The sequence below is a fragment of the Ochotona curzoniae genome, unplaced genomic scaffold (assembly GCF_017591425.1).
Source record: "Ochotona curzoniae isolate NIBS_2020 unplaced genomic scaffold, NIBS_Ocur_1.0 scaffold_274, whole genome shotgun sequence".
NCBI lineage: Eukaryota > Metazoa > Chordata > Mammalia > Lagomorpha > Ochotonidae > Ochotona > Ochotona curzoniae.
The window spans coordinates 5160501-5176626 of record NW_024467101.1 but is presented as its reverse complement, the minus strand read 5'-3'; the positions used below and the strand labels follow the sequence as shown (position 1 = coordinate 5176626).

The 16126-nt window shown below is 57.4% G+C and overlaps 1 protein-coding gene across 1 annotated transcript; it reads left to right on the top strand.

The window, feature by feature from the left end:
• YPEL1 (yippee like 1) lies at positions 1–14354 on the top strand. The gene is made up of 5 exons (XM_041003709.1): positions 1–75; positions 12114–12451; positions 13451–13494; positions 13613–13721; positions 14211–14354. Exons 2-5 carry the CDS (start codon positions 12335–12337, stop codon positions 14298–14300), a joined length of 360 nt encoding a protein of 119 aa, XP_040859643.1. The 5' UTR covers positions 1–75; positions 12114–12334; the 3' UTR covers positions 14301–14354.
• Positions 14355–16126: the final 1772 nt, after the last annotated feature.

Genomic DNA, 16126 nt, shown 5'->3' with positions numbered 1-16126 from the left:
TCGCCGGCGCCGCCTGAGAGCCGCGCCCGGGGCCGGATGGGCGCTGCGGGCCGGGCTGCCGACCGCCGAGCGGCCGTGAGTACGGGCCGGCCTGCGGGGCGGTGCGGGCGGGCCCGGGACGCACCTGTTGGGCGTGCGGGAGGGCGGGCGCCGCGGGCCCTGGCGTCCGTGCGCGCGTGCGTGTATTTTTATTGCCTTTTATTCCGTCCTGAGCTTCGAGGTTGTTCCCTGTGGAGTTCACTTGGGGTTTTTGCGAAGCCGCCCCCACCCCTGCTCTCCCCTCCTTGCACCTGTCCGCGCGCCCGGGGAGGGACGGGAGGACAAAAGAAGGGGCTCCCGGGGGGCGTCTGCTAAAGCGGGGAGGCGCGGGGAGGTGCGGGGAGGTGCGGGCAGCGCCTGGGCCGGCTGGCTCCCACCTGCGCGGGCGCGGAGACCACCCGCTGGCGGCACCAGGTGTGCTACCTGACGAGCAGGTGGGGAAGGGGCCCTTCGCCCCGGGCCTGCTCCGAGTGACAGCTGCCCTGGCCAGCTGATGCATCGGTCCCGCCCCCTCCGCGCTGCTTTGCGGGTGAAGGGACCCACCTCCACCTGCCCCTCCCTGGGCCGAGGAAATGTGAGCGCTTTGGCCCGCCCTCCTCTCTCCTCTCTTCCCCCCCTCTCCTCTCCATTCACCCCTCTCCCTTCTCCTGTCCCCCTCTACCCCCATCTGCTCTCCCCACTGCTCCCCTCTCCCCTGCACCTGCGCTCACAGGTGTGACAGGTTCCTGCAGAGCACCTGCGCCCTGCAGAGAAGGTCCTGTTGCTGCCGTCCCGCCCACCCCTCCAGGCCGGGGCGTGTTAGTCTCTGACTCGGGCCTTGGGCTACAATGTGTACAACGGTTTTCTCTTGGCCGAGGGCTCTTGCGCGGCTCCTGTGTGCAGCGACGTGCGCGCGTGCGTGGACCAGGGTGATCTGTGTCACCTCAGTGTGTGTTTTTAAAGATGTATTTATTTTTATTGGAAAGGCAGATATACAAAGAAAAGGAGAGAGAGACAGGGAGGAAGATGTGTTGTCCACTGATTCACTCTTCAAGTGGCCAAGCACAACGGCTGGTGCTGCACCGATCCGAAGCCAGGAGTCAGGAACTTCTTTCCTCTGTGTATCCCATGAGGGTGCAGGGTCCCAAGGCTTTGGGCCATCCTCAAGTGCTTTCCCAGGCCACAGGCAGGGAGCTGGATGGGAAGCAGGGCTGCCGGGATTAGAACCGGCGCCCATATGGGATTCCGTTACGTGCAAGGTGAGGACTTTAGCTGCTAGGCTACTGCGCCTGGCCCCTCAGTGTGTGGTTTTTTTTTTTTTCCTCTCTGGAAAGCCGATAATCATCCTCCTGCCTTAGAAACTGTCCCCTGACCCCTTGCTAAGTGTCATCTCACCTTAAAAAAAAGTTTTTTTAAAAAAAAGTTTAAGTGGTTAGATCTGATAATTTGGAACACCTTTGGAGGTTGGAGAAAGTTCTGAACAGCTGAGACTCGGAGCGGGATGGATTCTGTGAAGAAAAGCGGAACAAGACGACGAGCTTGATGATATTCCTTGCGCCTGGTGAGAACAGGCACCCTGAGCAGGGGTGGGCAGACCCCGGCATCTTGGCCCATCAGTGGGACCACTGGTGCCTGCGGCGCTTGGGGACCTGGACTGACTCCCCCCAGAGTTGGGGGGGTGTGACCACGGGCCCTGCCTACCCTGCCCCAGTGTGGTCCAGTTGTTTGGGATTCAGCAGCTGAGCCCCCGACACAGGGACTGTGTGCCCAGGCAATGCCAGTGGCGGCACTAGATGTCCTGGTCACAGCCAGGGGTGTGACCCCCTGTCGGCAGGTGGCAGGCAGGTGGCAGCATACCCTTGGATTGCACAATAAGCTGATGTGCCTGCTCCCGCGCTCACGGTGGGGGCAGGAGAGGCCGGAAGGGGCCAGGTGGTTTGCCATTGTGGGCCTCTGTTTTCCCAGCTTGCTTGACGGGTTCAGCAGGCCACTCTGCTGCTGTCGTGAGCCCCTGGGAACTTAGGGTCGCTGGCTGGACAGCAGGGTTGACCAGCTGCTGCTGGGGGCTTTGCCTCATTTCATCTGCACAGTTGCCTTGCCGGGATTGTGGAAGGGGCTGAGGCTGAGCGAGAAGAGGGCCAGCCCTCGCCAGCCCGGCATGTCACCTACCTGCGGCTCTGCTTGCTCGCTTCTTTTTTTTGAAAGGCAAGAAATATCTTAAGTCCACAGGTTCATTTTCCAGGGCTGATCCAGGCCAGAGTCAGGAACGCCATCCGGGTCTCCCAGGCACTTGGGCCATTGTCCTCAGCCTCTTTGGGGTGCATGGCAGTGTGGAGCTGGGTGACAGGTGGAACCAGGGCTGGGCCTGCCACCCCGGCCACAACAGCTGGTGTGGTGAGCAGGGGCCTCTCCTCAGCTGCTCCCTGGACCTGCGTGACAGCTGTGCTGGGGACCTGGCTGCCATGCGCGGCAGGGGCTTCACGGGCTGTGCCCTGACACCCTCATGCTCCACCTGGGGCCCATTCCCCCCAACCCCCACCACCTCGTGATAGCCTAGGGCAACTCCAGGAGGGCTGTGACGGGCCACACCAGGTGGGGAAGGTAACATGACTGCTGAGGGGCAGGGAGGCAGCCCTGGGACTAGGGGAAGAATGGCGACTGCGTCATGTGGACACAGTCTGATGAACAGGCTTTAAAATGAATATGAATGGGCCCGGCGCGATAGCATAGTGGTTAAAGTCCTCTCCTTGCACGCCCGGGATCCTGTATAGGTGTCAGTTCTAATCCCGGCAGCTCCACTTCCCATCCAGCTCCCTGCTTGTGGCCTGGGAAAGCAGTCAAGGACGGCCCAAAGCCTTGGGACCCTGCACCCGCGTGGGAGACCCGGAAGAGCTCCTGGCTTTAGATTGGATTGGCTCAGCTCCAGCCGTTGTGGTCACTTGGAGAGTAAATCATGGGACGGAAGATCTTCCTCTCTGTCTCTCCTCCTCTCTGTATATCTGGCTTTCCAATAAAATTAAAAAATCTTTAAAAATATGAGTATGAATGCTCAGTTTAGGAGAGAAACTTCCAGAACTCAGAGAACTGCTTTTGGTCTTAAAATCTTAGCATGGGTTAAAACCGGTTAAAGAGATGGAGTGCAGGCTCCTGGCTTCAGCCTGGCACAGCCTGGCACAGCCTGGGCTGCTGGGGGCACTTGGAGAGTGGACAAGCAGGGTGTGGGAGATCCTTGTCCTCTCTCTCTCTCAGGCTAGGTGGGACCATTTGGTGGAAACCCTGCTAGGACATGAACTTGCCTGTGCACCTGGGCCAGCCACCTGATGGTCAGTGCCCCTGGCCACATCGGGCAGAGGCCCCTGAGCAGGGCATGCTGTCCCTTGGGGCCCTGGGCCAGCCCAGCAACCCGAGAGCCTGCAGGTGGGACATGGGTGGGCTGGCCACTGCCGCTGCCAGGACCCCAAGTGCCTTGTGCTCAAATGAGTGAGGTTGCTTTCTGGAACCTTCTAGGGCCCTGTGGCATCTTCTGTGGCTGGTGCTGCTGCAGCCCCACTTGTATCTAGTTGTTCTTATGGACAGGCAGGCCTGAAACACAGGAACCGGCAGTTGCCACCTGCCAGCTCGGGTGCCCGTGGACAGAGCTCCCGGCGTGGCCCTGGGTGCTGGCACCCTGCTCACGCATGCCTGTCCCCCTGGGCATCCCCTGGCACTCTCCCTCAGATATACAAGGAGCTTTCTCTGGTCAGGGTTTTTTTTTTATTGTTATTGTTTTCACATGAGTTTACTACCTAAGTAACTTGCAAATTTTTAAAAAGACTTCTTTATTTCTTTGGAAGGGAGGTTTATAGGGAGGAGACACAGAAAAAGACCTTCCCTCTGTTGGGTCACTCCCGAGATGGCAGCAATAGCCAAGGAGGGGCCAGGCCAAAGTCAGGAGATTCTTCTGGCTCTCCCACGTGGGTGCATGGATCAGAAGTTAGGGCCAGGTTCCGCTGCTTTCCCAGATGCGGTAACAGAGGAACGTAACTGGACGTGGGGCGATCAGGAGTTGAACCGGTGCCCGTAGGACATACTGGCATCAAAGGTGGAGGTTTAGTCTGTTACGTCACAGTGCTGGCAATTAAGCAAATAGGTAAATCTTTTTTTTTAAGATTTTATTTATTTTTATTGCAAAGTCAGACATAGAGAGGAGAGACTGAGGGATGTTCCATTCTCTGGTTCACTCCCCATGCAGCCGCAACGGCTGGAGCTGAGCCAATCCGAAGGCAGGAGCCAGGAGCCTCTTCCGGGTCTCCCACACGGGTGCAGGGTCCCAAGGCTTTGGGCCGTCCTTGACTGCTTTCCCAGGCCACAAGCAGGGAGCTGGAGTGGCCGGGATATGAACGGGTGCCCATATGGGATCTCAGTAGTTGTAAGGCGAGGACGTTAGTCACTAGGCTACTGCACCAGGACTGAGGGCTCTGCTTTTACAGGCTGGAGGACACTGCAGGGCACAGGATGCTGGATGGGAAGTGGAGCTGCCGGGATTAGAACTGGCGCCCATATGGGATCCCAGGCGCATTCAAGGCGAGGACTTTAGCCGCTAGGCCACGCTGTTGGGCCCAATGGCGTCACTTCTAAGAGTGTGTGTAGCTCTTGTCCATGAACTACAGTCTTGGGGAGAAAACCAGGGGAAACCTCAGGCAGAGCGGTGGTGAGGACGCGCGAAGACCCGTGGCGAGCGGGAGGAGCCGGGCACACACAGTAACTTCAGAGGGCTTGTGGGGAAAAGGGACTAGGGGGCGCCCTGGGGTGGAGTGGGTCCATCTGCAGTGCCAGCATGTCCTCTGGGCACTGGTTCAAGACCGAGCTGCTCCACTTCCAACCCAGTTCCCTACTAATGGTCTGAGAAATCAGCAGAAAATGGCCCCACCCCATATGTCCCTGCACCCACCTGGGAGATGAGGAAGAAGCTCCTGGCTCCTGGCTTCGGACTAGCCCAGCTCTGGCTGCTGTGGCCATTTGGGAAGTGAGCCAGGAGCTGGACCTTCTCTCTCTTTCTCCGTAACTCTGGCTTTCAAAGAAATATTTTTCAAAGAATTATTTTTCAAACATAGAATTAAAAGCTAAACTTATTTTAATGAAAAAAAATTTAATTCATGCATATAATGATTTTCCAGAAAGGTCTAGAAAATGTGAATTACAGAAAAACTCTGCATGTGTCTCAAAGAGTCAGAACTTTAAACAGTGTCAGTCCGTGTCCCACAAACCTTTGTGGCACCCTTGTATTGTTCCAGCTCACTGACGTGGGCTCCAGAGAGATCAAAGGCAGAGATGGGACAGGGACAGTGGTTGCCAGGGCCTGGGCGAGGTGAGTGGCGGGAGCTGCTGGCCTGCGGCCCACGCGTGTCCACCACGTGTCAGTCAGGTAGCAGGCATGCGCACTGCAGTGGTCAGTGAACTGGTACTTGGTGTGGAAAAGACCCTGGGTTAAGTATTCATATTACAGTTAAAAAAAAAAAAGGTGCTGTCCAGTTTGAACAAAGGTAACCACATTTACAATGGGGTACAGGAGCTGTGCACGGTGGCACAGCAAGTTCAACCACTGCTTGTAACACAGCATCCCCTGTGAGTACCTGGTTCAAGTCCCTGTTGATCCACTTCCAATCCAACTCCCTGCTAATGAGCTGGGCAAGGCAGAAAATGAAGGCCTAAGTGCCCAGGCCCCTGCACCCAATAAGAGGCCAGCTGGAGCTCCAGGCTTGGTTCTGGCCCGGCCCAGCCCTGGCCATCTCCTAAATGGCAAGAGAAACCAAGTGAGATCCGAGGGTCGCAGGTGGTGGGATGGGCTGAGGTCCTTGGTAAGGTTGGCTGCTGGCAGCAGGAGCCGCCGACCAGCCGAGCCCTGCTGTGCCTGCGGTTGGGACAGGGGACAGCCAGGATTTGACCTTTGCACCTCCAACGCCCATAGGGAGGGAGGGAGGGAAGCCAGAATTCAAAGGCTTAGGAGACCAAATCTAAATGACCTCAACTCTGGCTAAAAAAACCCTAAGCTGGGGAGGGGAGGGGGCTGGCACAATGGCTCACTGGGCTAACTCCTCTCCCTGCAAGCTGTGGGATCCCACATGGGCACCGGTTCTAATCCTGGCAGCCCCGCTTCCCATCCAGCTCCCTGCTTGTGGCCTGGGAAGGCAGTCGAGGACGGCCCAAGGCCTTGGGAACCTGCACCCGCGTGGGAGATGCAGAGGAGGCTCTGACTTTGGATCAGCTCAGCTCCGGCTGTTGCAGCCACTCAGGGAGTGAATCAGCGGACAAATCTTTTTCCCTGTCTCTCTCTATATCTGCCTTTCCAATAAAAACAAATCTTTAAAAAAAGAAAAAAAAAAAGCTCACGTTGGGGCAGGGCTTAGGTGTGTGGTGGGGGGAGCCCCGAAAAGAAGTCACTGACTTCTTAAAGATTTATTTTTATTATTTTTTATTGGAAAGGCGGATATACAGAGAGGAGAGACAGAGAGGAAGATCTTCCATCCGATGATTCACTCCCCAAGTGAGCGCAACGGCCAGTACCATGCCAGTCCAAAGCCAGGAGCCTCTTCCGGGTCTCCCACGTGGCGCAGGGTCCCAAAGCTTTGGGCCGTCCTCGACTGCTTTCCCAGGCCACAGGCAGGGAGCTGGATGGGAAGCGGGGCTGCCGGGATTAGAACTGGCGCCCATATGGGATCCCGGGCGTGCAAGGCGAGGACCTTTAACCACTGCGCCACCACGCCAGGCCTAAAGTCACTGACTTCTTCAGACATTTTCAGCCAGGTCTTGTGAAGGCGTCCGAAGAATGTTCTTGGAGGTGTGTGTGTGTGAGTGTGTGTGTGTGTACGTGTACACACCTTGCATAGAAGAATTGCACAGGCAGTGCGTGGTGGGTAGGCGGCGTCTGTGTTGGTTTGTGGCATGGATTACATCTGACTTTGTTCCTCTGATGCTGCGGAGGCCAGTGGTGTCACTTGTGTCCCAGCCAGAGTCCCTCTTTGCTGGGGTCTGGTCCTCGTCACCCTAACTGGCTGTGGTCCTGGGTGTGCTCCCCAGCAGGGGGCGCTGCTCTTACCTTGCACACCTGTCACCCTCCGGCTGCTCCCTGACACACTCGCTGGGAGCCTACAGCTTTGTGGTAACTCCATTAAAAAACATTAGTTTAAATATTTATGTAATTTTTATTTGGAAGGAGATTTTACAGAGAGGGAAAGAGATCTTTCATCTGCTGGTTCACCCCCTAAACTTCAAAAGCCAGAACTGGGCTGATCTGAAGCCAGGAGCCAGAAGCTTCTTGAAGGTCTGCCACGCGGCTGCACGGTCCTAAGGCTTTGGGCTGTCTCTGCTGCTTTCCCAGGCCACAAGCAGGGAGCTGGATGGGAAGTGGAGCTGCCAGGATTATGGGCCCGGCACAGTAGTGTAGTGGTTAAAGTCTTTGCCTTGCATGCCCAGGATCCCATATGGTCACCGGTTCTAATCCCGGCGACCCTGCTTCCCATCCACCTCCCTGCTTGTGCCCTGGAAAAGCAGTTGAAGATGGCCCAAAGCTTGGGACACTGTACCCGTGTGGGAGACCCAGAAGAGGCTCCTGGCTGCGGATTGGCTCAGCTCCAGCTGTTGTGGTCACTCGGGGAGTGAATCATCGGATGGAAGAACCAGTACCCATATGGGATGCCAGAGCTTGTAGTGGGATTAGCCTGACTTTCCAATACAAATAAAATAAAAGTCTTTTTTTAAAAAGTAGAGGGATTTGGAGACACTTTTAAGACTAACCCTTTTTTGACTTAGTGCGTGTGGTGTCGACATAGCACTTCTGGGGTGAGCTGCCTTACTCCCCCTCTGGGCTTCGTGCCTGGTGTGTAGGTTCGCGTGGGTCTGCTGCTCTGGCTTCCTGCTGCCTGTGAGGTCCCCCGCTTGGTCTCTGCCATCCCGGCCTCGTTGCTCACCCGCCATTCAGTCCAGCCTCCCTCATGCCCCAACATGTGACATTTGCTGTTCATTGCTGTGGGTATGGTGCTTGCTGCTAGAATGGTTTCTTTATTTTAAGATTCAATTTTTTTGAAGGACAGATTTACAACAGGGAAGGAGAGATTGCTCTTCCATCTGGTGGCTCACTGCTTTAATGTCTAGAGTCTGAAACCAGGAACCAGGGACTTCTCTGCCATCCCAGGCACAGCAGCAAGGGGCTGGATCAGCAGTCGAGCAGCCGGCATTGGAACTGGCGCTCACATGGGATGCCAGCATTGCAGGCGATGTCTTAACACACTACACCATAGCATTGGCCCATTGAGTCAGGAGTGCAGGGGCACAGGCTGCCCAGGCACCAACGCAGGTGCAGGAGCCCTAGGAGGCTGTGGGGGTGCAGGCAGGGTCCCTGGGAACTGCCCCCGGGAGAGGTGTGGCAGCGGAGATGGGAGGCTGGAGCAGGCCCCCTGCTGGCCCTGGGCATCAGCATTCCTGCTCCATGTTCTTGCTGTGGAAGCCTGCGTGCTTGGGGTTGAGGCCTGTCTCTGCTTCCTGTCCGGCTTCCTGTCTAGCTTCCAGCTGAGGCACCCCTGGGAGGCAGGGACTGCAGCCAGGGGACTGGGGACCGGCCCTCACGGGAAACCCAAACTGTTCCAGGGACCTGAGTCAGTGCAGTCGTATTTCCAATGTAAGTTGAAGGCGGCATGAGGGACTCCCCGCCTCTCCAAGCCAGACCTCCATGAGCAGACGGCACTCTCGGTGTCATTGCCACCGTCCATCCGTGGCCCCCTCAACACCTGCTGCCGCCCCCTCCTACTTCCTGTTCCTGTGGGGTTGGCCACTCTGGGTGTCTCCTGTAAGAGAGTGACTGCTTTACTCCCTTAGCGTAGCGTCCTCGGGCTAGCACGGGCCCCATCCCCTGGGCTGCTGAGCTGAGTCACAGGACACCATCCGTCCAGGCCACAGCCACCAACGGACACTTGGGGTGCCGGCTGCTCTGACCATGGTGCGCATGTGCCGGTGGGCACCAGGACCCGTTCCTGACGTCCTCACAGACGCCTGTCACTGTTTTTATTGGAAAGTCAGATTTACAGAGAGAAGGAGAAACAGGTCTTCAATTCATGGGTTCACTCCCCAAGCGGCTGCAGTGACGAGCTGAGCTGATTTGAAGCCAGGAGTCAGGAGTCCCTTCTGTGTCTCCCATGTGGGTACAGGGTCCCAAAGCCTTGGGCCGTCCTCAACTGCTTCCCCAGGCCACAAGCGGGGAGCTGGAAGGGAAGTGGAGCAGCCAGGACATGAACTTGTGCCCATGTGGGATCCCAGGCATGCAAGGTGAAGACTTTAGCCACTAGGCTACCACACTAGACCCACCTGTCACTTCTTCCAAACCTGGTTGGATTGAGGGAGGAGCCGCCCAGGAACAGGGGTGCAGTGGCTGAGCTGTGCTCCCCGGGCGTCTGTGTGTCAAGCCTTGCCCGCACCTGTTGACCACTGGTGGAGAAGTGGCTCTCCTGGTCCTCTGTCCATTGCTCAGTCAGGTTGTTGGGTGTCCCGGGGGCGGGGGGGCGGGCGTTGCCTCCGTATCCCGGAAGCCGCGGCTTGCTCAGAAATGCAGGGAGAGGGGCTTTCTCCCCCCGTGAGCTCTTCCGTGGCCGGGGAAGTCCAGGAGTGTTCCCACTCACAAGGTTCATTTTTTTCTGAATTTTTTTCCTTTGTTGTGTGAGTGTCACTACCCCTTGTTGGCTGCTGCTTTTTTTCTTCTAAAGATTTTAAAATTTTTATTGGAAAGTCAGATGTGCAGAAGGGAAGATCTTCTGTTCATTGATTCTTTTTTTTTTTTTCCAAATTTTTTTATTTTGACAATCTTTACATAGTTAATTTGGGTAAAAAGGGTCAAGGGCTACAGGAAAGTGGGTAAGACTGTTATTTCCACATTGTTTCCTTCATGTGTCTGAGGTACAGGGGGATATTGAGGGAGAAGCCCCACCCGGTTTCCCACCCACCCCAAGTCCCGCATGTGGGGCGCGCTCCGAGATACCCGCTCCAGTGGTTGCGGTAGGTCACCAGTTATGAATCGCTGCCAATCTCGCCTCTCCAAACACGATGAGGTTGTTGAAAAATCCACTGACTGACGTTGTCCGTCACAGCGTCTCTATTTGCCCGGTATCTTGTTGCCAACCTAGAGCTGAGGTGGTTGATTAACTTGTTCCATCTTCTGTCCTTTCATGGTTAGGGTTCTGAGTCTGGCAGTTGGGTTGGGGAGATCGCCAAAGGAACTTTGAGGTGTTCCCAGGCCAGATCCTTGCATGCACCAGCAAGCACAGGGCCCGGCTCAGTCCATCGCCCGGTCAGCTGCTGGCTGCAATCGCTGGGTTGGTTCTGTTTTCAGCCCCGGCTTCCACTGGAACCAATGGGTGTTGCAGTCCAGCCTGGTTCTGCCCAGCGCACACTCGGTCCTCACATAAACCAGTGGGTGTCCACTGATTCTTGCCCCAAGGGGCCACAACAGCCGGAGCTGAGCTGATCCCAGCCAGGAGCCAGAAGTCTCCTCCGGGTCTCCCACATAGGTTCAGGTCCCAAGGCTTTGGGCCGTCCTCAACTGCCTTCCCAGGCCACAAGCAGGGAGCTGGATGGAAGTGGAGCTGCCAGGACATGAACCAGTGCCTGTATGGGATTCTGGAGCGTGCAAGGTTGGCATTTAGCCACTAGGCTACTACTCTGGGCCCCTCATTGTTGGCTTCTAAGAGCCTTTTAGTTTGTGTTTTTATTCTTTCAGGCTTTTTTATCTGGAGGTCAGAGTAGGAGACAGAGATCTTCCATCCCCTGTTCACCCTCTAATTGACCACAGCACCCAGGACTGGGCCAGACCAAAGCCAGGAGTTCCATCCGGGTCTCCCACGTGGTGCAGGAGCCCAGGCTTGGGTCATCCTCTGCTTTCCCGGGCACATTAGCATGGTAGCTGTTAGAGAAGTGGAACCCGCAGGACCGCAGTGGCATTCGGATGGGATTGCCAGTTCCCGGGTCAGGGAAGGATTGGCTCTGCCACCAGCTCCTAGGTGCAGTTCTTACATTTACTTCTAGGCTCCACTTTGAGTTCATTGTTACAGACAATACCGGGAAAAGGGTCCAGTCTGATTCTTCAGCAGGTGGATGTGTGTCAGCCCAGGGCCCTGCAGCGAAAGGCCAGTCTTCCCATCGTGCTTGGAGTGGCGAGACTGGCAGCGATTCCTAACTGGTGAACTCTCAAAACCATTTGAGCAAGAACCTCGGAGCGTGCCCCACATCCGGGACCGGGGGAGGGTGGGAAACTGGGTGGGCCTTCTCCCTTAATACCTCCCTTTATTTATTTATTTTTTAAAGATTTATTGATTTGAAAGTCAGATATACAGAGAGGAAGATCTTCCCTCTGATGATTCACTCCCCAAGTGAGCGCTGGCCGATGCTATGCCGGTCCGAAGCCAGGATCCAGGAGCTTCTTCGGGGTCTCCCACACGGGTGCAGGGTCCCAAAGCTTTGGGCCGTCCTCGACTGCTTTCCCAGGCCACAAGCAGGGAGCTGGATGGGAAGTGGAGCTGCTGGGATTAGAACCAGCACCCATATGGGATCCCAGGGCGTTCAAGGTGAGGACTTTAGCCACTAGGCCACGCCGCGGGGCCCAATACATCAAGGAAACAATATGGAAATAATAGTCTTACCCACTTTCCTATAGCCCTTGAACCTTTTTACCCTAATTAACTATGTAAAGATTGTCAAAAATATAATTTTTTTAAAAAGGGAAAAAAAGAAAAGGCCAGTCTTTCCCCGTGGAATGTTCAGGAACCCTTGTTGAAGAACAGGCTGTATGTGAGGTCTTTCTGTACTGACTCACCATTTTAAAAACACTTGGAAGACAGGAGGGCTCTGCAGGTTCACTCTATGGGTGCCGGTGCCGCTAAGGGTCCCTAGCCAGGCTAACGGCAAAAACAGGAACTCAGCCAAGTGTCCCGTACACGTGACAAGGACTCGGACTTGAGGACCGCCCTTCTGCGTTGGCAGAAGCTGGTCAGGCTGCCGCCGCCGGGCATGCCGGGATGCCTGTAACCTGCAAGTGAGGCTACCAGTCCTTTCCTCTGTGCCATTCTTCCGAACAGGTGACCCCAAAGTGCGCGCTGGGCTCTGTCCTGTGGCAGTCACAGCTGTGTGTGGTCTGTCGCCAGGGAGTGGCATTCTCGTCTGGTCTCTGCGGTGTGGACGGCTCCACGCGCCTTCCCGGACGACGGCTCTCGCGTGCATCCTCCAGTGTTTGTTTTGCCAGAAACCCCAGCAGAGCCACAGCTCGTCCAGCGCCGGCCCTGAGCTGAGCGCGGCAGAGATGGTGAAAATGACCAAATCCAAAACATTCCAGGCCTACCTGCCCACCTGCCACCGCACCTACAGCTGCATCCACTGCAGGGCCCACCTGGCCAACCACGACGAGCTCATCTCCAAGGCAAGTGAGCGGTGCACCGGCAAATGCCAGTGGCTGCCGCCAGGCGGCGCAGTGTGGACGCCCACTGAACCTGCTGCGTCCCGGGGCAGAGGACAAGATGGCAAGGGGCCGCCCAGGAGGGTCTGCAGCTGCCCTGGGGGACAGGAATGCCAGCTCCCACCAAGGCTTCCTGTCCCCACGGGTCACGACTGCCCTGCCTGGCAGCCCATGCTGTGACCTCACCACCTGCTGCTTGGGAGCAGATTATGGCAGGAAGCTGGGCTGTGCAGGACGCTCAGGTTGGGCAGCCTCCCTCTCCTGGGACTGGGGACTGCAGAGCTCAGGGGCAGGAAACGACCAGGCTTGCCTTGGTGCAGAACCCTTGGAAATCCATGTGTGACGTCTTCATAAGATGTACTTTCCATGAACCCTTTGAAGACGCACGTGTGGATCTCAGTAACTTTTTTGGAACCAAAATTGTTTTATTCTCTCTTCCCTGGAGCCTCTCACATGCCCTCCTGTTTGCACTGGGAGGCCCGGAGGCCCCCAGGAGCTGGCGCTGGATTGTGGTGCAGCAGGTAGGCCCTCGCCTGCAGTGCCAGCACCCCGCGTCCTGGCTGGGATACTCCCCAGTCCAGCAGAGGATGGTCCAAGTGCTTGGAGGACCAGGAGGAAGTTCCTGCCTTCAGCCTGGCCCAGCCATTTGGAGTGAACCAGCTGATGGGAAGATCTCTGTGTGTGACTCTTTTAAATAAATAAATCTTTAAAAATGATAATACCCGAGGTGGGGCCAGGCTTAACTGGCAGCCTGGGTGTCTCACAGGTAGTGGGGAAGCAGTAGGAGCCCTGCCCTGGCACCCCTGCCCACCCTCAGCAGACGGGGGGGACTGCTAGGCTGTGGCTCCTTCCCTTGCCCTGCGATGTGCGGGGTCTCCCTCCCCGGGGACAGAGGGGCAGCCCATCACTGGGGAGACGGGTGGAGGCCTGAGGGCAGGCCCTGACCCCGCGCTGTGGCTTCAGTCCTTCCAGGGCAGCCAGGGACGTGCCTACCTCTTCAACTCCGTGTGAGTACACAGCTCACTGAGGGAGCTGTCAGCCCCGGGGAGGTGGGGCTGGGGGACTCCTGGGGTGAACCTCCCCTGCAGGGGCGGGCCTCAGGTGCACCCCACACTGTCCCCACAGGGTGAACGTGGGCTGCGGCCCTGCCGAGGAGAGGGTCCTGTTGACGGGGCTGCACGCCGTGGCCGACATCTACTGCGAGAACTGCAAGACCACGCTGGGCTGGAAATACGTGAGTGCCCGCGGGCCCCGGGCGCGCCTCCTGCCGGGGCCACGGCTCTGGCCTCTCGGGAAGCTGGGTGGGCAGGGGAGTAGATGCAGCCCCCCCGCACACCGCAGCCCCTCCCGGGACCTGAGTCGGAGGTGGCCACACCTTGAGGCGGCTCCAGGGGCACCTCCCCAACAGAGGCCCGTGCCGTCCCCTCCCCATGCCGGGTCTCCAGGCCCTCGTGCCTGCTGTACTCTTGGGCAGGCACTCGCCACTTTCTGCTGGGCCTGCTGCCCTGTGTCCCCTGGCACCAGGCCACATGCTCGACAGGAGACATGAGGGGCCCTGCCAGCGCTCATGCCTCCGTTTATCTTCACTGTCCCACCTTGTGGGTTCCCTGAAGGGCAGGGGTTGCACGGGCCTTTCCATGCCCCCTCAGTGGCCTGTACACCGCAGGTGCCCTGTGAGCACTCGGCACCCACGCCCACCTCCTGCCCCCTGCCCTGCCCGCAGGAGCACGCCTTCGAGAGCAGCCAGAAGTACAAGGAAGGCAAGTTCATCATCGAGCTGGCTCACATGATCAAAGACAACGGGTGGGAGTGAGGGGCCCGTGTCCCTTGTGCTTTTTTGTGAACAAGATCGTGAATGTAATGGAAACATGGAGCACCCTGGGTGACGGCAGTTCTTGAACTTGACCCCGGCAGGCTGGCCTGGCTCAGCCCGTGGCGCTGGAGGGCCATGGTGGTTGTCTGGGTAAGGTGCCCCCTGATCCACGTCCCCTCCCGCATGTGACTGTTTCAGAAAATCTCCAGCAACCCTGTTCGAACTGTCCCGTTCTCAGGGCACCTGCTGAGGCTGCCAGCCGAGTTCCTGCCTCCTGCAGCGCAGCCACCCTGGGGTCTCCAGGCCGCGGGGCCGGAGCTCCTCAAGGACCTGCCTTCTGGGAGAGGAAATTGTTGTAGCCCTCCTCCCCGTCATTCACAAAACTAGGAATGGGTTTTTCCTCTCAGATAAGTTTGAGGCACAGCGGTCGGCTAAGACTCTTCCAGCCAACCCATTCTGCACACCCAGAATAGGTTTCTGGTTTCGTTTTTAAGCTGTCTCCCAAAAGGACAGTGAAACCACCTCAGAGAAGCCAGACAGATCCGTGTGTTCAATGGGAAACCGTAGGTTTAAGGGGACAGGTTCCTTATCTAGGTCTGCCCCAGGGAGCGGGGGCCTGGGCAGTCAGGGAGGCAGGTCCTATGGCTAGGGGAGCACCCCAACCTGGGGCTCAGCAGGCCATCAGGTTCAGAAGGCGCTGCTTCCACGTTGGGGGAGAGGCCGGTGCCGAAGCCTGAGGTGCACAGAGGTTTGAGGGAAGGGATCTGGCAGGTGTCTGGTTCGTGGGGTGGCCACCCTCCCCACCTGGGCCTGTCCAGAATGCTCAAGAGGGCCCTGCGGGCAGGGGCAGGACGGAAGGGCCAGCTCGCAGAAGGTAGAGCCGGCACCCCAGGGGAGCTGTGGTTTGCACCATTCTGTAACAGGCCTAGAGAAGGCCTGGGCGCGGTCAGAGAGGCAGTCCGGCTTCCCTCTGCACAGTCAGCTGGGTAAGAACTTGGCTTCCAGCTCAGCCTAAGGTCGCCTCCCCTCTCCCGTGCAGGTGCTGGGCAGCCTGGCAGGAGAGAGCCTTGGGGGGCCCTCTCCGCCTCAGGTGGGCCCCTGGCCCAGCAGGGAGGGGGTGACGTCGCACTGGAGAGGGGGACAGATCACTGACTAGCATCTTCATCTTAGCCTGAGGCAGGTGGGCTCGACAGCCTGGGAGGCCCCGCGGGTCCCTGAGGCTTCCAGTGGGACCTGAGGTGTCCTGCGTGATGGGCACGGAGTTGGCCCTAACTGGGCAGCCAGTATCAGTGGCTGAACCTCAGCAAGACCTTGGCCGCGTGGCTCGCCCCCTCCCTCTCGTGGAAGTTGAAATCTCAAGTCCTCCTGAGCGACTTCGTCTACACTGAAACTGCATCTGAAGCCTTTCTAGGTTCCGGGCGAGCTCACTGCCCTTCGTGTTGAGCACTTTGCTTTGGTGCTGTCGGCTGCGATGGCGCCGCACGGACAGACTGGCTTTGTACGCGTGTTTTTGTAATGGAGACCAACACAACTTTTTATCTATGTTTCTGGTTTGGTCTGTGAAACACAAGGTCCTTTTTAAGCCAAATGAAGTGACTGGCCTCGGGCAGCGCCCGCCCCCAACCAGGCAGCTGTGCGGGGCAGCCTGCCTGCTCGGCTCAGTAAATGCACTGCATGACATTCATTCATTTGTTTTTTCCTTGGGGTGAGGGGAGGTGACCCCAGGATTTCTAGGTGCATTGAACCTGGTTGTTGCTCTGTCGCTGCTTCTCTGTCCACACAGTATTTCATACCTGATGCTACCTGGCAGACCAGAGATGACAATC

What these genes read in the sequence shown, in the direction of transcription:
- YPEL1 (XM_041003709.1), top strand. Translation starts at nt 12,335, where the DNA reads ATGGTGAAAATGACCAAATCCAAAACATTCCAGGCCTACCTGCCCACC. An exon ending in ACGACGAGCTCATCTCCAAG is followed by an intron (nt 12,452 to 13,450) that starts GCAAGTGAGCGG and finishes CTGTGGCTTCAG; the next exon opens with TCCTTCCAGGGCAGCCAGGG. An exon ending in GCCTACCTCTTCAACTCCGT is followed by an intron (nt 13,495 to 13,612) that starts GTGAGTACACAG and finishes CTGTCCCCACAG; the next exon opens with GGTGAACGTGGGCTGCGGCC.